General features: G+C 41.0%; 1 protein-coding gene across 1 annotated transcript; it reads right to left on the reverse strand.

The window, feature by feature from the left end:
* Positions 1-120: 120 nt before the first annotated feature.
* syf2 (SYF2 pre-mRNA-splicing factor) lies at positions 121-17,839 on the reverse strand. The gene is made up of 7 exons (XM_073034410.1): positions 17,774-17,839; positions 11,528-11,626; positions 11,271-11,396; positions 7,942-8,059; positions 6,711-6,801; positions 3,924-4,022; positions 121-912 (listed from the first exon to the last, which is right to left on the reverse strand). The coding sequence occupies exons 1-7, from the start codon at positions 17,789-17,791 to the stop codon at positions 747-749; spliced, it is 717 nt and encodes a 238-aa protein (XP_072890511.1). The 5' UTR covers positions 17,792-17,839; the 3' UTR covers positions 121-746.
* Positions 17,840-21,509: the final 3,670 nt, after the last annotated feature.

A 21,509-nucleotide genomic window follows, 5' to 3' on the forward strand; every position in this document is an offset into this window, starting at 1 on the left:
GCAATAGAGAATTTATCTGAGCTGGTGCTGATTAACGTACCAGCCCTGTGCAAACTGAAGTGTAATTATCATGGTCTCCAATACAAGTGGTGTGGCTTTGGACAGATATGGAATTACAAATTAGAGTTTAATCTGACCACTTTTTAATGTCATGATATGTAAATAGCATATAAACAGGGAACATTTTAAATGAAGCTCATTTTATCTATACAATCTGCACAAGGTATTTACAGTTAGAAAAAAAGAAACCTGTTTTGGCAGGGTGTTGTATCCAAGTAATCAGTTTACTAACTGATCAAAATCTTCACAGAAACCATGTATCAGATTACTAACCTGCAAAATAAACGAGCAAAAAAATATCTTGTATATGTCAGCGCATGTTTGAATTAAAAAATGGTCCTTAGTGATAAAAATGTCAGCTCTATGCAGTAGATCTTAAATCTTAGACTTAGAGAAACAAATGTGCACCTAAGGAACTGAGATGAAAAACTACTATTGGCTAATGTTTGTTCCTCAAAAATACAGGAAAAGGCTGCATGGAACCATATTAATTCACATAACAATATATAAATCATATTAGTAATTGAAAAGCAAGTTGCATCCAACTGATGTGACATGGCTTCAGTCAGAGATGGATCTGTTACTGCATGAAAAATTCCCTAGCACTCGCTGCAAACCAGATTTATGGAGTACAAAGGTATAAAATTTACAGTCTCTGCATAAGTTGTCCATACGAAGGTGTCATATTAAACAGCTGTTCCTCGCTCCAAATTCTGCTTGATCTCTGCAGTATACTTTCCATAGAAACGTTCCGCCTTCTTGTTGAAGTTGGCATTTCTCTCGTTAATATAATCAATATCAGCATCGTCATTGTAACGGCGTCGTCTGCTGTACTTGGCACGCTTCTCGATTCTGAAATAAAGGAATTTAAACTTTATACTGCTGCTTATGGCCAAACAACACACACGTCTTGCACTTACACAGTGATTGTCACGTCTCCTCCAGAATATTTAAGAGCACGTTAAATCTAACGAATTATTTGCTGAAGCCAATCACTGCTGACTGTGGAACAAAAATAAATTAACCCACAACTCCATCTGAAGTTGCATTTACTTGCTATGACACAGCAGGATAGGTTGTGCTGGAGAATCCTACATTTCAACCTATCCTGCTGTCATAATGATAGTGAAGAGCTCACTGCTCTCAAGGTTTGTTTTGTTATATTCAGAGGCTTTTAAAAGTTTAAAAGGAGATTAAAATATTATTTTCAAAAGACGAAATAAATCTAGTAAAACCATGTTACAATTAATTAAAAACAGATAGTAAATAAACAATTAAAATCTTTAACTAAACGTAACATTCAATGACTCCACTTGTAGGCTAACCATAGCTTCTAAAGAACAGATAACAGATACCAAGTGCACTTGACTGCACAAGTGAGTATGCTCTGGAGCCAGCACTGGACTCAGTGGAAGCCAAAGAGGCACTGAACAGCAGATGGCAGAAATTCTGAATCTTGCTCCAAATTTTTGTACATTGATTGAAAGATGACAGAATGAACAGAACAAAATAATCATTTTTAACTAGGATTGCACGGTGGTCTATCAGTTAGTGAAACGCTATTACAATGCTAGCGACTTGGGTTCAAATCTGTTGCTGTCTCTAAGGTGTGGTGTTCCTCCAGGTGTTTTGGTTTCACACAGATTAGTAGGTTAATTGGTCACATCGGTGTAATTGGGCAATGTGGGATCATTGGTCTCTTAGGACTGTTACCGAGCCATATCTACCTCTAATTAAAAAATAAATAAATATCTAAAGCGGCTGTCAGGCTCTTGGACTACCATCTTACCCACAAGATGGCATTCCTGATTGCACAACCTTCTACAGTAATGGACTGAAGTATCAGCCTAGATATCATTCATGTTCAAGTCTGCAGGGTGACTTCAATCCACAACCTTTTGACTCCAGTTTGAGAAAGCTACCAATGTAGCCACAACTTTGAGTAATTTGTTAGCTTCCCAATTTGAAACAGGTAATCGGTAAAGACAAATACCTTATCTTTCTTGGTTCCTTAAGGTTACTATAGCCAGGGGAGGGGTTAGTGGGGATAAACTCCCAATGGGGTGCATCTCAAAAAGCCTCTGACAACCAAATCCACCACCTGGCCTTCACATGTGGCTTAGCTACTACTAAGCCTGGAGGAACTGTTTCTACTGACAGGAGAAGGGGCATAGTTGGGTTGCTGACGTTTTAAAACCAGTCGCTTTGGGCAGATGGGACTTGTCAGCCGTGGCTGGCAGCTCATGTAGAAGGAAATCTCTGATCTCAAACCTCCACTGCCTTGCAGTTATACCCACTCATACAGAAGGCTTCAGGAGTGAACCCATAGAACCATAGAACATTACAGCACAGAAACAGGCCTTTTGGCCCTTCTTGGCTGTGCCGAACCATTTTTCTGCCTAGTCCCACTGACCTGCACCTGGCCCATATCTGTTCATACACCTGTCCAAGTTTTTCTTAAATGTTAAAAGTGAGTCCGCATTTACCACTTCATCTGGTAGCTCATTCCACACGTGATCCCACCACTCTCTGTGTGAAGAACCCCCCCTCACTAATGTTCCCTTTAAACTTCTCCCCCTTCACCCTTAACCCATGTCCTCTGTTTTTTTTCTCCCCTAGCCTCAGTGGAAAAAGCCTGCTTGCATTCACTCCATCTATACTCATCATAATTTTATATACCTCTCTCAAATCTCCCGAGGAAAAATCCAGAGCAGGAGTCCCTAAGGTAGTCCTACGTCGAGTTCAATGTCCACTGGCAACTCCTGTGACGTTGCTGGTGTCAGTCTCTATGCCATTCCTTTGGACTTCTCAATTATCAGAAGAGGGGGAGCAGCTTGCTCTCCGTATTGCACTGCCTAGGCTTGCATACCATGGAGACAGCTTGGATGCAACATCCAAGGTCGGCCCCAACCAGAGGAGCCTCATATCTTTTCTGATGTACTTAGGCACTAATATTTCAATATTTGTTAAATTTCACTTAATACATTAGGGATACATGGGGACCAGAGGATGCAGAATCCCAAAAGAATGTAGATTTCCACTTGATCCCATTAGTTACATAGAATTCAGAAATACTGTGCAGTATGATAGCTGTATATTCTGACAGCTAGCTTAGCCCTTGAAGTGTCTGTAATTAGAACTTTAAAAAGGAAAACTCACTGCAGCACCAGTTCTCAGAAAAAGTCCACCTCTTAACAAGACGGTAAAAGAACAACCTTATTTGTTCCAGTTCAGTTAACGTACTTAAGGAGACCTACTGTGCTGGGTTCCCTGCCCGGGCTAGACTAACTTGGATAATGCATTCAATGGATTTGTTTCCTGACAGCTGTCACTAAGGCAAGAGTTGGAATTAGCTCCTTCCAAAGTTTCTTGGCATCACAAAACAATTCCAACATTCAGAATCAGCCAAAAGCCCTATAGGGTCAGTCCAGAAATTTGATGCACATTCTTCAGTGGTCATAGATCAGAATAACTTGAAAATTGTGATTCTTCAAGCTAAAGGAGGTGTAACAGGTATGTTACCTAATTATAACTAAACTTGTCACTAACCCCCAGCAGCATCTTGGAATGCAATTTAAAAATGTGAACTTTTTTGAAATTATCTAGCATTTGTTCTAGTACAGATCCACCTGTTTAATATTAACAGGAAGACACTGTAAAAATGATTAACATAAATTGGTAGCCAAGTAATTAAAGCAAATTTCCAATAAAACATCGTTATAATTTTGTAGTGTAACTAATAGTCTCTAACAGGGTGTGTGAAAAGGAAGGTTAAACTCCATCCTTCCGCAAGGATGTATTTTCCTACTCCATGAAGTGCATCTGAGAACCATGCAATAGGCAATGTAAATTAAAAAACTTACTGTTTATCGACATCTGCCACTAGCCTGTCCATTCCTTCCTTGGTAGGAACATGTGTGCCGTGCATTAGACTATTTGCAGTTGCATAGAACTCCTCTCCGCTATCCACAAGAAGTACAAAAACAAACTTTTAGTGTGGAAGAAAGATGCTTTATATTCCCAAAATTAATAACAATAATGTAAATGTTATCAGTAATTGCTCTATGATATGAAGGACATTTTTTTGTAAGCTAAGCAATCAAGTGAAGTACATATTTGAAATAGAAATCTAAACAATCAGGTTTTATTTGTGTGTGTTTTTCTTTCTTTCACATCTGCAACATTAATGCAACATAGTTAAACATAATGCATTTACTTTCCAGATGGGTATTAAGATGCCCCACTGGGAAATCAGAGGGCAACTAGCATCTATGGTTGATGCTTGAATCAAGCTGAAATCTCGTAGATTTAAGGTGGAACTGTATTTTCGATGCTATACAGTCTTCATTGGACTATGAGGGGAGATTGAGTTGCCTGGGACTGTACTCGCTAGAATTCAGAAAAATGAGGCATCTTATAGAAACATATAAAATTATGAAAAGCATATACAAAATTGAGGCAGGGAAGTCGTTTCCACTGGTAGGTGAGACTAGAATTAGGAAACATAGCCTCAAGATTCAGGGGAGTAGATTTAGGACAGGGATGAGGAAAAACTGTTTTTCCCTAGAGAGTAGTGAATCTGTGGAATTAGTAGGGGAATTAAGGGTTATGGGGAAAAGGCAGATAGGTGGAGATGAGTCCATGGTCAAACCACTCCTGCTCCTATTTCTTATGCTCTTATGTACATTGTATGACGATATGTGCATGTCTTACCTTTAGGGGATAACTACACTCATTTGCCCCATCATTGAAATGTTCCCACAACCAATAATCCTCACTTTATTTACTCTTTATCTCATGTTCTTGTTATTTATTTCTATTTGGACCTGCACAGTTTGTCGTCTTCTGCACACTGGTTGATTTTTCATTGACTTTGTTATAGTTATTATTCTATAGATTTGCTGAGTATGCCCACAATAAAATGAATCTCAGGGCTGTATATGGTGACAAACTGTACATGTACTTTGATAATATAATTTACTTTGTACTTCACTCTTCTGTTTTTAAAACCCTCAGACTCCTTTGCCAGAATTGATTCCCCCCTTCACCTCTGTAAATGAGCTTAATAAAACTAGCTCCTAATTTGCACTGAGCCACCTCTGCATCCAGAATATTTCAAATTCTCATCCTTTACTTTTGTCCCCTCACCCATCCCCATCTATGTAACTTCTACCAATGTGGCTTTCTGTTTCATTGACTCATCCCAACAACTTTGACCCATTTAGCAGCCACCTAGACCACCCAACCCAAACTCCTCTGTCCCTGCTGTTAAGATTTAGACACTGTCTTAATATTTCCTTCTTTGTCAGGCATTTGTTTTTCTGAGTATGGTTTCAGTGCTGAGATATCGACTAGATCTGATTCCAGGGAATGAGGTGGTTAAGTGCCCCAGGGAAATGTTTAGGAGATGGTTATTGAATAGCATAAAATCAAGGTTAGATATAGAAAAGGTGAAACAGCAAACCAGAATAAAAATTAATTAATTGGGCAAAGGCCAGTTTCAAAAGGATGAAAGTCCATCAACCCAGTAAGACAGACAAGAGGGTGACTGGGAAACTTGTAATAAAACAGTTAGGGAAGGGGTGGTTGATATATAGTTGAGGTACATTCCCAAAAGGAGCAAGTGAAGAACAAGCAAGTCCACAGGTCCAGGATGTTTAAAGAGATAGTGGATCATAAAGCAAGAAAAAACATTTCCAGGCAAATACCAGGCTGATAATAGGGGTTGTGACAATACACTGAGAGGCAAGGAAGGAAAATGAGAAAAGGATAATTGCTAAGATAAATGCAGATCCCAAGATATTCTATCAGCACATAAACAAATGAAGGACAACACATGGAAAAACAAGGTCTTTCAAGGACAAAATGGAATTTGCACATGGATACTGAAGGCAGTATTAAGGTACTAAATGATTAGCTTGCATCTGCCTTAGTGAAGAAGGAGCTAACAGTTGAGACACCAACTACATTAGAATTGATAGCATGGAAGCATTAGAAAAGTTGGCTGAGCTTATGTGTTGTACACTACTTCCTTGTTCAAAATAAGGACCATGGATAAGCCTAGAAATGGAGGCCAGTCACTTTAACCTCAGTGGTCAGAAAGCTTTTAGAAATATTGATCTGGAACCAGATGAAAAGTCACCTGGAGGAAAATGGATTCATTAAGGCAAGTCAGCGTTGATTTGTAAAAGACAAGTTGTGTTTAACCAATTTGGTAAATTCTTTGCTGAGGTAATGGTCAGTTGATGAAGGTAATGCAGTCAGTACACAGAGGTCCTTCTTACCGAAATCTAGAACCTTAGCTGTCCTTTGTACCTTTCTGATCATTATACTGAACATGATCAGGACTGTTATTAGATAAATATTCACAAACCTCATAACTACATTTAGCATAATCAATACCAATTCCAACATGAGCAGCAACCTCCAAGTACCTAGAGACATTTTATCCTAATTCAAAGTGGAATATGAAGGCAACCCTAAATTCAGAAGTGCAGAATAATCCCTGTGCTAGTAGCTAGGAAACTTCCCATTGTACGTCTGCAGACTAAGTGGTAATAATCGGTTCTCCACCACTCTTGCGTTGCATTTTCACCCTTGCACAGAGAAGAGGATGAAGATCTGAAAATACATTTTTAAAAGTGACTCACGCATCATCCCTCTGCTTCTCATATTGCTCCATATCTGGTTTAATCTGCTTTACCAGTCTTTGATACTGCCGGAACTGAGCAGCTGCAAAGTCTGAAACCAAAATTAAAAAGCATTTAGCAAATATCGTAACACCAATATATTCCTCAGATTATAACGAAACCATGTACATTTGACGTTGCGGTGTTTGCCGAGTTTGGCAATTAGCTGGCAAGATGAGGCGACATCCTCAGTGTGCAGTTGTTGGTGTTTCTCTCTGGGAGTACTCATGTTTACATAGGCCCCTGGTCACTTGCCTCGGTCCGAATGGTTACCCCTTCAGTACCCTTACTGGCTCATTTTTTTTTGGCTCTTAAGGGTTCTTTTTGGCGTCTTATTTCGATATGGTTGTTTGCGGAGTTATCAGACTTCTAAAAAAAACTCCTGTGGCTGCTTCACGTTTGCCAGCATCAGAACCTCCACAGTGTCCCAATTAAAGTGATCTCAGTACATGGAGATCGAGAAGGACACCACTTTAACTGGGACACAGAGATGGATGTCACCTCACCTGCAAGCTAATTGTCAAGCTCGGCAAACACGCAACATCAAATGCCTCAACCAATATTCATCACCATTCTAAAGCGTGTATATATTAAACAAAAATATTCTCTTTTTTTTATCTGTGAAAATGTGGTCTTGGCAAAAATACTAAAGATAAAAGCATTCCAGTGTCCATGCATGGATGGAGTCAGCAGAAAACAAAAACAGACAGGGTTTCTAAACCTGATTCTTACCCATACCCTCTATTCAGTAAACACAAGAGTTACGCTGGGACTCATTCAGGGTCTGGAAGAATTCACTCAAATGGATCATCGGAAACCATGGTTCTAAAAGTCAAAACCTTGAGGAAGATGCAATTAGTGGGATTACCTTTTACCCCTCCCACCCCACTTAAGTGTAACAACCAACTTTTAAATCAGAAGGAACAGCTGGGAGCCAGTAAGCTGCCTTCTGGCATATAGCAACGGATTCCAATCTGACCTTTCTGATTACATTTGATCTTTTGGCACATGCTGTTTAGAAATAGTGGCCAAGAACATGCAGCCATAATCCCCTTACCTCACCCACACTTCTAACCACATAAGTGACAGGCTAATTCAGATAGAATGAACTAGATTGTGGCACAACTGACCAATGCGAAACATGTATTTATTGAGTTTCTAGCAGTTGTGTGACATTAAATAGACCAAATACCTGAAAATCCAGGATCTGCATTCTTTTTCTTTTTCTTTCGCTCCCACCGTTCTGCATCATCAGCACTGATTTCTAAAAGTTTAACTCGTTCATAATCTTCGCCCTTTTCCCGACATTCCTACAAGGTTAAGAAGAAACTAAATCACGGTCCCACAAGTGTAATACACAATATCCTCAGGCTCAGTTACTCCGAGATCCAAATGAATACAGTACTGTGCGAAACAAACACACACCACACACACACACACACTGAGTAAATCTGGAGCAAGAATGCTGGCGAAGGTAGAGTCCCGGGAGGGGTGTGGAACAGATGGCAGAGAAGGAGTGCCAGGGGCCGGGGGGGGGGGGGGGGGGGGGAGGGTGTGATGGAAGTGCATACACACCCAGCTCTGAAACACCAGGCAAGGTCATTTGATTCCAAATAATTGCTTTATTGATCATTAAAGAATGTCTCTCTGGTGTGGTGCTTCACTCTCCCTTCCCTTTTCCCCAAACGTGATTCTCCTCTCCCTGCCCTCTTCTCACTCTCAGCCCATGATAGAGACCATATCAGAATCAGGTCTGTCATCACTCACATTTGTCATGAAATTTGATTTCTTTTTGCAACAGCAGTACAGTGTAATACATACAATCACTACAGTCCTGTGCAAAAGCCTTAGGCACCCTAGCTATATATTCTTCTTCGGCTGTCCATCAATTTCGATGTTGACTGAGGCCTGGGCAAGGTTGTATGGGAGACCGGCAGTTGCCCATGCTGCAAGTCTCCCCTCTCCATGCCACCGATGTTGCCCAAGGGAAGGGCAAGGGCCGATACAGCTTGGCACCGATACACTCGTCGCAGAGCAACGTGTAGTTAAGTGCCTTGCTCAAGGACACAACACGCTGCCTCAGCTGAGGCTCAAAATAGCGACTTCAGCTATATATATATATATATATTTTGTATATATGCCTAAGCCTTTTGCACAGTGCTGTATGTTGCAATAAATTACAAGGACAAATATATACATAAAATTACATTCAAATACTAGACTGGGCTTTCCCTGTTGATTCAAATGATTTTAATTTTATTTTATGCTTTGCTGAAAGAGATGCTGCAAGGTTAGATTTTAAACAAAATTGTATTTCCTCTTCGCAATACCAAGAAGGATGGTACTTAAACCTCATTCATTTGCAAGTGGGTGGATCTGAGCTGCAGTTCCTGAAGAGAGTGCCTCTGTCAAAGGTGCTGTTGGGAAGGGAATGACACAACATGGATCCAGAGAAGTTGAAGGAACGTTCCGACATTCCAAGTGGTGTACAACCTGAAGGAGCACATACACAGATACTGGTTCTTCTTGGCGGCAGAGGTCACGGGCTTGGAAGGTACCGTCAGAGCAGTCCAGCGGACTGTGATGCATTGAGAAATGGTACGAACTACTGCCAATGTGTGCTACTGATGGAAGATATGAACATTTAGGGTGGTGCACGGATTACCAATTAAAGTAGCCGCTTTTTCCTTAATGGTCCTGAGCATCACACTCATCCAGGCAACTGCAGAGTCTGTGCCTTGTGTTGTGATGCAGCTCACTGAAAGAGTCTGACTAGAGGCACAGCTAGGTGTGGAGCACAGGGCTTCATCACCTTAGCCTATTAACTCTACCAGAGCTCCTTGCTGCCTATCTCCAATAGATTCTGCCTTGCTGCCAAGGGCAGTTACTATTACTTCTGCTCTAGAATTCAGTTTATTGGAAGTACATCAAGTGCAATTGTTGCCTGTTACCTGTATACTGGATCTATTATAAATATCTTGGTGTCTTGTGCTCTATGAGACGTTGGACTCAACTACATGTCAAGGCTTCCTAATCCTGCAAACAGCAAACAGGAAAATCCACTGGCCAAATATCTGGTGAGCTCAGAAGAGAAATATGGCATAACCAATCCAATTCCTACAGAAGTGTGGTTTCTACAGGTTGAAAATCTTCAACTGTACTCCAGGGCCTATGTGTTCCCCAGATATTGCACCTGGAGCTTCAGAATTAAGAATTTCTTTGAACTAAAGGCAAAACTATACAAGCAAACGTAGGGAGTCATTTTATGATTGAAGTGTTCACCAGTAAATCCTAGAAACTACTTTAAATAATGAATGTTTCCCTAGTCTTCAGGAAAATGTAATAGTTATCTACAGCCTTTGTGTGACCGTTCATCCGTTATGTGCCATGTCCTATGACGTGGGTGATCATGGACTTTCCATGACCATGATTGTTCCTGGCAAATTTTTCTACAGAAGTGGTTTGCTATTGCTGCCTTCTGGGGAGTGTCTTACTCATAATACCATATCCAAATTCTGTCAGCTGTAGAAGAATATAACCTCCCCCCCACCCAATGCAATGAACCATCAATTTCTAGTGAGCTCAGAGTGGAAGAAAATTCAAAACCACTTTAGTTTTAGAGGAGGGAATCCATCAACCAACAACAGATATATTATGAAGCAAAACAGAGACTGAAGATGCTGGAAATCTGGATCAACTATTTTATTACAGATTCCATTCTGGTGCTAATGAAGGGTTTTGGCCCAAAACGTTGACTGTTCATCTTCCTCCACAGATGCTGCCTGGCCCACTGAGTTCCTCCAGCATTGTGCATTCATCCAGATGTATTGTTGAGCACCGTCATTATTGCATCAACAAGTATGTTGCAAATAACGGTGACTTGCTAATACTTTTAAATCTTTAAACTTTTACGTAACATTTAAGATTAAAATAATAGATGAACAAAATATCTTACTGATTAATTAAACAGAAAATCTGCATAAATTATTAAGATATATTTCAGAGCTAATGATATTGCATGGGTGGTGGGGTGGGGATATTTGCCTACCAAGGAGGTGTATGGTGCTCCTTCCCTCTGCTAGCCTGCAGGTCACCCCAGATCAGGGTCATGTGAAGCCATGGGAGCAGGTGGTGGATGGTCGTATGAGCAGCCGGTGCAGATCACAAGTCCTGGTGATGCAACCACTGATGCCAGGCAGACAATCTCTGAAGAGTATTGATAATGGCTAGGGTCACCCATCTTGTAAAGATGCTACCCCAAAGAAGGCAATGGTAAACCACTTTTGTGGAAAAATTTGCCGAGAACAATCATGATCATAGACCATGATTGCCCAGGTCATACGGTATGGCACATAATGATGATGATGAATCATATTGTCCAATTACAGAAAATGCAGAGTGTTTTACAGCTTAAGACAAAGGGTTACTAACTTCATTCTATTTCAGAAATCTTATTTCTGAATTCCATGTTTATAAACCTGTTTTACAGTGGGTTGTGGAATCAACTTTTAATTCAAGTACCTTTTTTTTCTCTTCCACCTTTAGCTCCCATTCCAGTCGTGCTTTTTTGGCTTCCCAGTTGGATGGAAGCTTCAACAGCCTGTCCTCTTCTGCCACGGCTTGGTGGTTCAATTTCCGAGATTCATTCTGCAAATAAATAACCAGTCATAAATTCAAGAATTCTCAGTGAATCTGGTTCTGCTGCAGTACACCTTTAGAATGTTCTGGTACCGTTGCAGTACACCTTTAGAATGTTCAACAGGGTAAGTATTTCTCACCCTCTTAAGATGGAGATCACGGAATCGCTTCAGTCTTTCTTCCCGTTTCTGTGCAGCTGAGGTTTCACCCTCTGCACTGCTGCAAGGGGCATCCTGCACCTGTGGTTGTCAAAAGAAAATGAAATTCTTGTATGTTCAAATTTATTTCTCAAAATGAAAATTACTTTGCATGTTTTGATATAGAGGAGAAAATGAGCATGAACTGAGTGTTTACTGAAAGAAGGAACTCATAGAACCGAGGTGTCGAACCATGGAGGAAAGTTGAGGGAATAAGGCGTCAGATCCGATGGCATTACAGAATTATTTTTTTTAAAGTTTGTCATTAATTTGAGGAAGGTTTAATAGAATGCCACAGTTGGAGATTGAAGGCTTTTTGAGGGCTGGAAAGAGTTTCAAAGGTGGGATGGATGAGTTCCTGGGTACATGTCTCAACAATACGATGGACCCAATTATAACTTCCCTGGCACTGATTCCCCTGGCCCTCATCACTCATTTGATGCCCTGTTCTCATTGCTATCATCAAGAAGGATACAGAACCCTGAAGGTACACTGTCAATGATTCAGGAACAGCTTCTTCCCCTGTGCCCTCCGATTTCTGAATGGATATTGAACACATGAACACTACCTCACTACTTCTTTTAAAACTCTGTATTTTTGAACTATTTATTAACTCATGGCTTTTCCCTATTACAGTCGGCCCTCCTTATCCGCGGGGGATTGTTTCCGGGACCCCCCGCAGATACCAAAATTCGCGGATGCTCAAGTCCTTTATTTGACATGTATCAGTGTGATGGTCTTTAGGACCCAGCGGAACCCCGGACTTTTTTTTAAACATGTTTCCGTGCGGTGGACATTAGGACCTGGCGGTGAAGCTCTGAATCCACAGTGTTTCTGTTCACGAAAATAATCACAATCGTGATTGAAAATAAGTTGGAAGTAATAACGCGATTGGAAAGAGGTGAAACGCCATCGGTCATTGGAAAAGCGTTAGGCTACAGTCGGTCAATGATCGGAACAATTTTACTGGAGAATGTGAAAGGCCCTGCCCTGATGAAAGCTACAATTATTACTAAGCAACGCAGTGGTTTGATTATTGAAATACGTATGTTTCTTAAGTGTTTTATATGCATAGAAAGGTAAATTATGTACTATATACTTAAGAAAAACGTTTGACTAACTGACGCTAAATAATACCGGATGTACCTGTTCCGACTTCAAATCCAACTTAAAGACAGACTCAGGAATGGAACTCATTCATAACCCGGGGACTGTCTGTACTTTTAAGTCATTTCTATATTACTTATAATACCTAATACAATGTAAATGCTATGTAAATAGTTGTTATACTGTATTGTTTAGGGAATAATGACAAAAAAAATAGTCTGTACATGCTCAGGCAACGAGTGCTGGAGAGAGAACTTCCGGGTTTTCCCGATCCGTGGTTGGTTGAATCCGCGCATACGGAATCCGCGGATAAGGAGGGCCGACTGTATTATGTTTTGTACTGTACTGCTGCTGCAAAGACAACAAATTTCATGACAAATGCCGGTGATATTAAACCTGATTCTGAAACATTCACAAGCATCGAGTTACAGCCCTTCAGCATTAACTGTGTGGGTTTTTAAAACAATGTTAAAAATCATCTTTCTATTCTTAAAACAATTAGGTGTTTTAGTTTACTTTCTGAACCTGATTTGACATAGATATTAAAATAAGTTAGAATATCAATCAGATATCAATTGCCGGTGGCGTAGTGGGTATGCGTACCCGGACTTCAGAACAAGAGATCTCCGGTTCGAATCCAGCTGGCTCCTTGCACGCTTTCCATCCGTGCTGGATTGAGCACCCAGCTCGCAACCCAGCTTCATAAAACAGACAACGCTAAAGAAAATGGCAAGGTTGCCGCCCGATGCGCCAAACAAGGCTTGGGAAAGAACTTTACCTTTTTCTATTATAGTAATATACTGACACTTAATATTTTAACTTAGGGGGGACGTCACGTGATGACGTAGGATCGAGACGTGGAAATCCAGCTCTCCCATAAAAAACCAGTAAAATAATGTTTAAGTGAAGAAAAGTTAGTAAATACTTCTTAAAAATTACTTATAAACTACTCAGGATTGTCTTAAGATATGTCTCCTAAACAGAAGCAGAAGAAAACTACTACTTTGAAGACAACATAAGTTGGAAAAGAATCAAGACCGGCCGCCATGAAAGAGCCTCGGGCTCAAGTGCATTTTACCTCCGGTGATACAGAACAGGAAACTGTGGCAACATCAACCGTTTCCAAAACAAAGAGCAACAGGAATTGCGCATGTGTGAAGGAAGGGGCATGTACAAACACGAGCAACCCAAACTACAAATCCCAGCTATGATCGGAACTGAAAGTGAAAGTGAATATGAGGTGGAATCAGATACTCTGGATAAATCAGACGAAGATGAAGAGACAAACAAAGAAGAGCAACAGGAAGAGGTTGGAGGTGATATTGGAGACATAAAAAAATCTTTGGTGCAAATAATGCATGAATTAAAAGCATTAAAAGTAATAAGAAAAATTAAAAATATGAAGATTATGTTTGATAAAATGATGAAAAGACAGGACAAAATGGACAAGAAAATTAAAAACTTGGAAGAAACAATGGGAGACACCATTGATAGAGTGAATAAAATGGAAGATAATATTTCTGCCTGGACATCAGAAAGAAAATGGTTGTTGGAAAAAGTGGTTGTACTTGAAAATTTTAGCAGATGAAATAATATTAAGATTGTTGGACTTAAAGAAGGTATAGAGGGAGAGGATCCAATAGATTTTTTTCAAATATGGATTCTGGAAATTTTGGAAATGGAAGGAGGAACCCAGTTAATTGAAATTGAAAGGGCTCACAGAGCCTTAAGATCAAGTTGATCAAAACCCACGATCAATCTTGATAAAATGCTTAAGATACCAAAATAAAGAAAAGATCCTGAAGGCGGCTGCCCAACGTGCCAGAAAGAGAAACGGGCCATTGATGATAGAAGGGAAAACAGTTCTTTTCTACCCTGATATGTTATGACCTTTTGAAGAGAAAGAAGGAATTTAATCCAGCGAAAAAAGTTTTATGGGAAAAGGGTTCTAAATTTATATTGCGCCACCCGGCAACCCTGATAATTTTTTGGGATGACGGAAAAAGAAGATCTTTTACTGATTATTGGGATGCGGAAGAATTTGCACAAGAACTCCCAAATATTCGCTAACCACAGCCAAAGATTTAAAAGTGAAACGGATTAAAGATGAAGACAGGGACAGTGAATGGAGTTGATGGATGTTTAAGGACAGAAGATTATTTAAATATATTCTTAACTATATGATACAGGGGGAGAAGGTAAAAATTTGAGAAATATTAATCGAGAGTAGTGATATTATTTTTTCTTATTTTTTTTATGTTACGGTGGAGCTGGGGGAACTTCGGATCGATTGCTACGGGATTCACGTGTGTAATCATGGCGATTGCCATGACCCGTACAATGGAGGGGGGTTAATGTTGAGTTTTTTTTAATTCACAACATTAGTAGGGGGGTATTTTGTTATTTTTTTCTTTATAATCTACTTTTCTTTAATTTTTCTTTCTTTGCCTGGACAATCGGGGGGGGGGGGGGGGGGTGGGGGTGGGGGAGACACATAGCAACACGGAGAATTTTAAAAATTTTCCCCAAGGTACTACGAAAGTTGAAAAGTTAGGTATTACTTAAGACTGGAGTAACCCTGTTAAAAATGACTAATTTACTGAATTTTTAAAGTTTTAATGTTAATGGGCTTAATGGACCGGTGAAAAGAAATTTTTTTTTAACATACATTAAGAAAATGAAAATAGATATAGCTTTTAGCTGCATTCCATTTGAAAAAATTACTTACAATTTAAGAGATAAATATGAAATATTTCTGAAAATTTGGCGCCCTTATTTACAAAAGATAGGATTAAATATATAGGTGCTCCGAAGATTAAAATATTGGTTATTTGGGGAAAGAAATAAATATATATACTACAGCTATTATGAACTCCATGGAGCATTTGGGAATCTTCCGATATCCAGGCATTCTTTCTTTTTTTTCCTCTTTCTACAGGGATATGTTAGGGGGGAGGGGTGGGAAGGGTTGATAATTTTTTTTCCCTTCTGTAACCATTTGAAAATTCAATAAAAAAATTTATTAAAAAAATATTTTAACGTACATGCTCTTCAATTAACAATTCTGCATATTGATTGGAAAGAATATACTTTTTTTTGTCTGTCACAGCTTTCAGCTGCCTCAATACAGACATTTGATATTCTATTTGAAGCGTTTCAATTATTGCCAGCTTGCACAAACTACATTTTCATCACCAATTCCATCTTCTCCCTGGCCACCGCTCAGTCTGTACAAGGATGCTTGCAACCCACCAGCCAGTATGACATCCATTTTTGGCTCAACTTCCTCTCCATCATGAAGATCTACCTATCACTGTAACTTTGCCTGGCCTTTTCCCTACCTCAGGTTAGGCACTGTTAAAATCTTCAGCTGCCCTTTCACTGCCTTTATACAAAGTTCTTCCAATGTTCTTCTGGCCTCAGAAGATAGTGGATTCTGCCCAATACATCACAGGTAAAGCCCTCCCAACCACTAAGCATGTCTACATGAAGCGCTGCAAAAGGAAGGCATCATCCATTGTCAGAGATCCCCACCACCCAGGCCATGCTCTCTTCTCACTGTTGCCAACAGGTAGAAGGTACAAGAACCTCATGACCCCCACCGCCAGGTTCAAGAACAGCCCCCTCAACCATCAGGCTCTTGAATAAAAGGGGATAAATAAATTCACTTTCCCCATCACTGAAATGTTCCCGCAACCAATGATTTCACTTTAAAGACTCTTTATCTCATGTTCTTGTTAGTTATTGCTATTGATATTTGTATTTGCACAGCTTGTCATCTGCACTCTGGTTGATCTTTCACTGATGCTGTTAGTTACTCTTTTTTATAGATATGAATCTCAGGGTTGTATATGGTGACATAAAATTTAGTTTGAACATTGATAATCATGAAAACTGCGTTTCTCACATTTCTAATTCCTGCCATATGACTACATAAGAACTCTATGCTCCTTCAGCACTGTCCTGGAGGAAGTGGGTGGGGGGGGGGGGGGTTCTGGTGCACTGTCAACTCCCAACTAACAGCTGCCTCACACTAGTTCTTCTTCATCTTAGTCCATAACCCACAACTTTCCTTTTAACCTTCACTGTTCGCTTCATGACCATTTAAATTCCTAACTTCTGGAATTTCCCCATCCACCAAAGCCAGTTTTTGCATTTTTTTCTTTGCTTGATGCTTGACTTCCAGCTAATTTTCATGACATTAACACCATGCGTCTGAATGCCTACGACAATAAGCGCTTGAACTTGATCGTTGCCCTAATTTCCCCTTCTCTGGTTTCATGGCAAAAGTAATCTAATTACACCATCACCCTACCATGGGTCGTTTTTACAACATTATATACATGGAAATTGGTGTTGAGCAGTTACAAAGTGTGACGATAATCACAGAAAGATCATTACAGTCTTTCATTTACGCTCATAACTCTACAGGCCTAAAGCTGGAAGGTGAGATTCAGCTGAGGAGTTGTTTTCCGCTTAAACGGACAGTCCCAAGCCCGGCTGCGAAAGAGGGGAGGTTTGTACATGGGGCTCGCAAGCCCAGCCGGTATAAACACAGCGCCACAGAAACTCCAACAGAAGCTCCAGAGGTCTCATTCCTGGGGGAGAGGAAGAATCTTTGAAGATGGGCGGCACCAGGGGACAACTTGAAAGGCTGGCCCAGGATAGAGGACTCTGTCGAGCTGCTTGCTGTCGGCCCCAGTAGGGGTGATGGACTAAATAAGCTGATACGATATAAACCAAATGTGTTAAAATTTCTTCTCCGATTTCCTACCTACATCTGGGAGCACCGACTAGGTTATTGCAAAATGAAGCACTGCAGCAATTAACATCCAAGCCCATTTTCTTTAGGGCTTCGTTTACAGACCATGACAATATTTTTCCTCCACCACACACTGGCGATCTGTTCACAATCATTCGGCCTAACAGCTGAGGGAGGTTTAACGCGATATTAAACACCTCTGAGCTCTGACGGCTGAACCTCTCCGTCCCGCCGCTCACTGCTAACAGACACCCACAGTCTCCTTCATAAAGCCTGTGATGAAGCCCAGATTCCGAACCACCTTCCCCACCGACGCTCACCTCACAAACCGCCGCCATCTCAGGAGCTTCCGAGTGACGCAATAATCAAGCGTCACACACCAGTTGCCGTCCTCCTTGGCGCAGCAGATTGACATCACTGTGCGTTGCCATGGTATTCAGCTCTTGCTGTTCTGTCAATGGGAGGAGGGCGAGAGAGTTGTTCAGTCCTCCGCGGGAGCAGTATTTAGTCTGAAAGGCAAAACTCCAAACAATAAGCTCATCTGACAGAGAAAAAAAAAGTGCTGGAAGTACTCAGCTGATCGGGCAGCAGCTGCGGGGGAGAGTGAGTTAACGTTTCAGAACTAAAATAGTTAAAAGTACTATAATCTACTGTAGTAGATTTTTTTATTTAGTATAACACATCTATATCATTAAAGTCACAGTTCAAAGTACATTTATTATCGAAGTACATATATGTCCCCATAGACAACCCTGAGATTCATTTTCTTGAGGGCATACCCAGTAAATCCATAGAATAATAACCATAACAGAATCAATGAAAGACCACACCAACATTAGCGTTCAGTCAGGGTGCAAAAGACAACTGTGCAAATACAAGAAGAAAAAAATAGTAATAATAAATAAGCAATAAATATCAAGAACATGAGATGTAGAGCCATTGAAAGTGAGAACATTGGTTGTGGGATCATTTCAGTGAAGGGGTGAGTGTAGTTAACTCCTTCTGTTCAAGACCTTGATGGTTGATGGGCAGCAACTATGGTGGTGTGAGTCCTGAGGCTCTGTACTTATTCATGAGGCAGCAACAAGAGGAGAGCGTGGCCTGGGTGGTGCAGGTCCCTGATGACGGAAGCTGCTTTCCTGTGACTGCATTTCATGCGGATGTGCTCACTGGTGGGGAGGGCTTTACCCGTGATGGACTGGGCTGTATTGTTGCAGGATTTTCCATTCATGGGCATTGGCGTTTCCATACCAGGTGGTGATGCACCCAATCAATATACTCAACATTACACATCTATCAAAGTTTGTTACACTTTAGATGTCATGTCCAATCTTTGTAAACTTCTAAGGAAATAGAGGCACTGTTCATAATTACACCTACGTGCTAGGGCAGGTTCTCCAAAATAATAACACCAAGGACTTTGAAGTTGCTGACCCTCTCCACCTCTGTTCCTCCGATGAGGACTGGCTCATGGTTTCCTTCTTCTGAAGTCAATAATCTATTCCTTGCTGACATTGAGAAAGAGGCACCACTCAGCCAGAATTTCAATCTCCCTTCTATATGCTGATTCATCACCACATTTGATTCGGCCTACGACTTTGCTGATATTCAAGTCAGCAAACTTGAATATGGCACTGGAGCTGTGCTTGGCCAGACCGTCTTAAGTGTAAAGTGAGTAGAGCAGGGGGCTAAAAGCCCACAGCCTTGTGGTGCACCTGTGTTGATGAAGATTGTGGAGGAGGTGCTTTTGCCGGTTCGAACTGACTGTGGTTTGCGAGTGTGTAAATCCAGGATCCAATTGCACAAGGAGGTTTTGAGGTCAAGGACTTGGAGCTTATTGATTAGTTTTGAGGGGATGATGGTATGAATGCTGAGCTGTAGTCGATAAAGAGCATCCTGATGTATCTACTGTATCTGTGCTGTCTAGATGTTCTAGGGTTGAGTGGAGAGCCAATCTGATGGCATCTGCTAGGGCCCTGTTGCTCCCGTAGGCAAGTTGGAGCGGATCTAAGTCGCTTCTCAGGCAAGAGTTGGTATGTTTCATCACCAACCTCTCAAAACACTTCATCACTGTGGTTGTAAGTACTACTTGACTATAGTCATTGAGGCAGGTTACCATGTTCTTCTCAGGCACCAGTATAATTGAAGCCTGCTTGAAGCAGGTGGGTATCTCAGATTGCTGAAGCGAAGGGTTAAAGATCTCAGTGAACACTCCAGCCAGTTGATCAGCACAGGTCTTTAGTACTCGGACAGGTACTCTGTCTGGGCTGGATACTTTCCGTGGGTTCACCCTCCTGATGGCTGCTCACACGTCAGCCTCAGAGACTGAAATCACAGAATCATCGGGGGCTGTGGGAGGCCATGATGTTTTTTCCATGTTTATATTGTCAAAGTGAGCATAGAAGACATCGAACTCATCTGGAAGTGAAGCCCTGCTGTCACCCACATCGCTTGATTTGACTTGACCAGAGATGGTAGTATTCAAGCCCTGGCACAACTGTCGAGCATTCTTTGTTGATTCAAATTTAGTCCGGAATTTCCACTTTGCCCATGAGATGGCTTTCCGGAGATGGTATCTAGTCCTCTTGTAACTTTCGTGGTCACCAGAATTGAATACCTCTGAACTGGCTCACAGCAGATTGTGAATCTTACGGTTCACCCAGGGCTTCTGATTGGGGAAGACTCTGGATGATTTTGTAGGGACACACTCATCTACAGCTGTTTTAATAAAGTCCGTGACAACCATGGTGTATTCATTCAGATCCTCAGTTGAGTACTTGAACACGGCTCAGTCCACCAACTTGAAGCAATCCTGTAGCCGCTCCTCTGCCTCCTGGGACCACCTCTTAGTTGTCCTAATCTCTGGACCTTTGCTCTTTACCCTCTCCCTATATGCAGGTAAGAGAAGGATAGCCAAGTAATCTGATTTACTGAAATCCAGGCAAGGCATGGAAAGGCAGGTACAGCAGTACCTGTGTTGGTACCTCTGGTGCTAAAGGTTATATGATGAAATGATAGGCATTCCTTATCTCAGTGAGCAGATTGAGGAGAAATTGAGAGGAACAGAAGAAACCTGTATGGCAGGATGGAGAACAAGGTTGTCCAGATGACACAATCGATGAATGAGGGGAGAGGGAGAGAGGAAAAAAGAGAGAGGAGAGAGAGAGAGAGAAAAAAGAGAGCAGAGAGAGAGAAAAAAAAAGAGGAGAGAGAGAGAAAAGAGGAGAAAGAGAGAAAAAAAGAGAGGAGAGAGAGAGAAAAAAAGAGAGGAGAGAGAGAGAAAAAGAAGAGAGAGGAGAGATTGAGAAAAAAGAGAGGAGGGGAGAGGGGAGAGAGAGAGAGAGAGGGAGAGAGAGAGAAACTGTCTTTTTACTTCTTCTCTTTCACCTACCCAGGGACTGAAACAATCCTTCCCAAGTAATGATTCATTCATTTCCCTCAACAGATGGTACCTGAGCCACTGGGTTCCTCTAACATTTCGTTCGTTGCCAGCAATTCATTTGCACTTCTTCCAGTTTAATGTACAGTACTGTATTTGCTTCTCTCAGTGTGATCTCTTCCACAATGGAAAAAAAACAAACGCAGAATGGATGACTGTTTTGTAGAAAATCTCTGTTTTAGGTCTACAGGGACCTAATTGTCCACCTCACTCCCACTCCAACAGCAATGTCTTAGCCTCCTGTATTGTTTCAATGCTACCCATGCTCATACATCTCATTTTCTGTCATTGCAGCCCTCAGAATTCAATATTCAATTTGACTAGCTATTCTCTCTTGTGTTAAAACTTGCTGGGTTTTATCTAATATTAGTTTTCCTCCCTTGATGCAGCCTGATGTGCTGTCAGTTTCCAGATTTGCTTCTGATTTCTCGCAATTCTATGTTTGGCATCTCACAGTTACATCATGCTCTTTTGATTTTTTTTTCTTCTCATGAGCCCTGTGCTCACAGTATGTTTACTATACAGCACCAGCAGCCTGATGTTAACCTGGTGAAGCTTTGTCTCCATCCAGTCACAGACTAGCTGAACCTTAGGTTTGTGAGTGAGATTTAAAAAGG

Source organism: Hemitrygon akajei, chromosome 32 (assembly GCF_048418815.1).
Source record: "Hemitrygon akajei chromosome 32, sHemAka1.3, whole genome shotgun sequence".
In the NCBI taxonomy this organism is placed as follows: domain Eukaryota; kingdom Metazoa; phylum Chordata; class Chondrichthyes; order Myliobatiformes; family Dasyatidae; genus Hemitrygon; species Hemitrygon akajei.

Excerpts from the sequence above, each read along its gene's own strand:
- syf2 (XM_073034410.1), bottom strand. Across the intron at positions 11,397-11,527 it reads GTGATCTCCATCTTAAGAGG|AATGAATCTCGGAAATTGAA; the intron begins GTGAGAAATACT and ends ATTTATTTGCAG. Across the intron at positions 4,023-6,710 it reads GAGAAGCAGAGGGATGATGC|CGGAGAGGAGTTCTATGCAA; the intron begins GTGAGTCACTTT and ends TCTTGTGGATAG.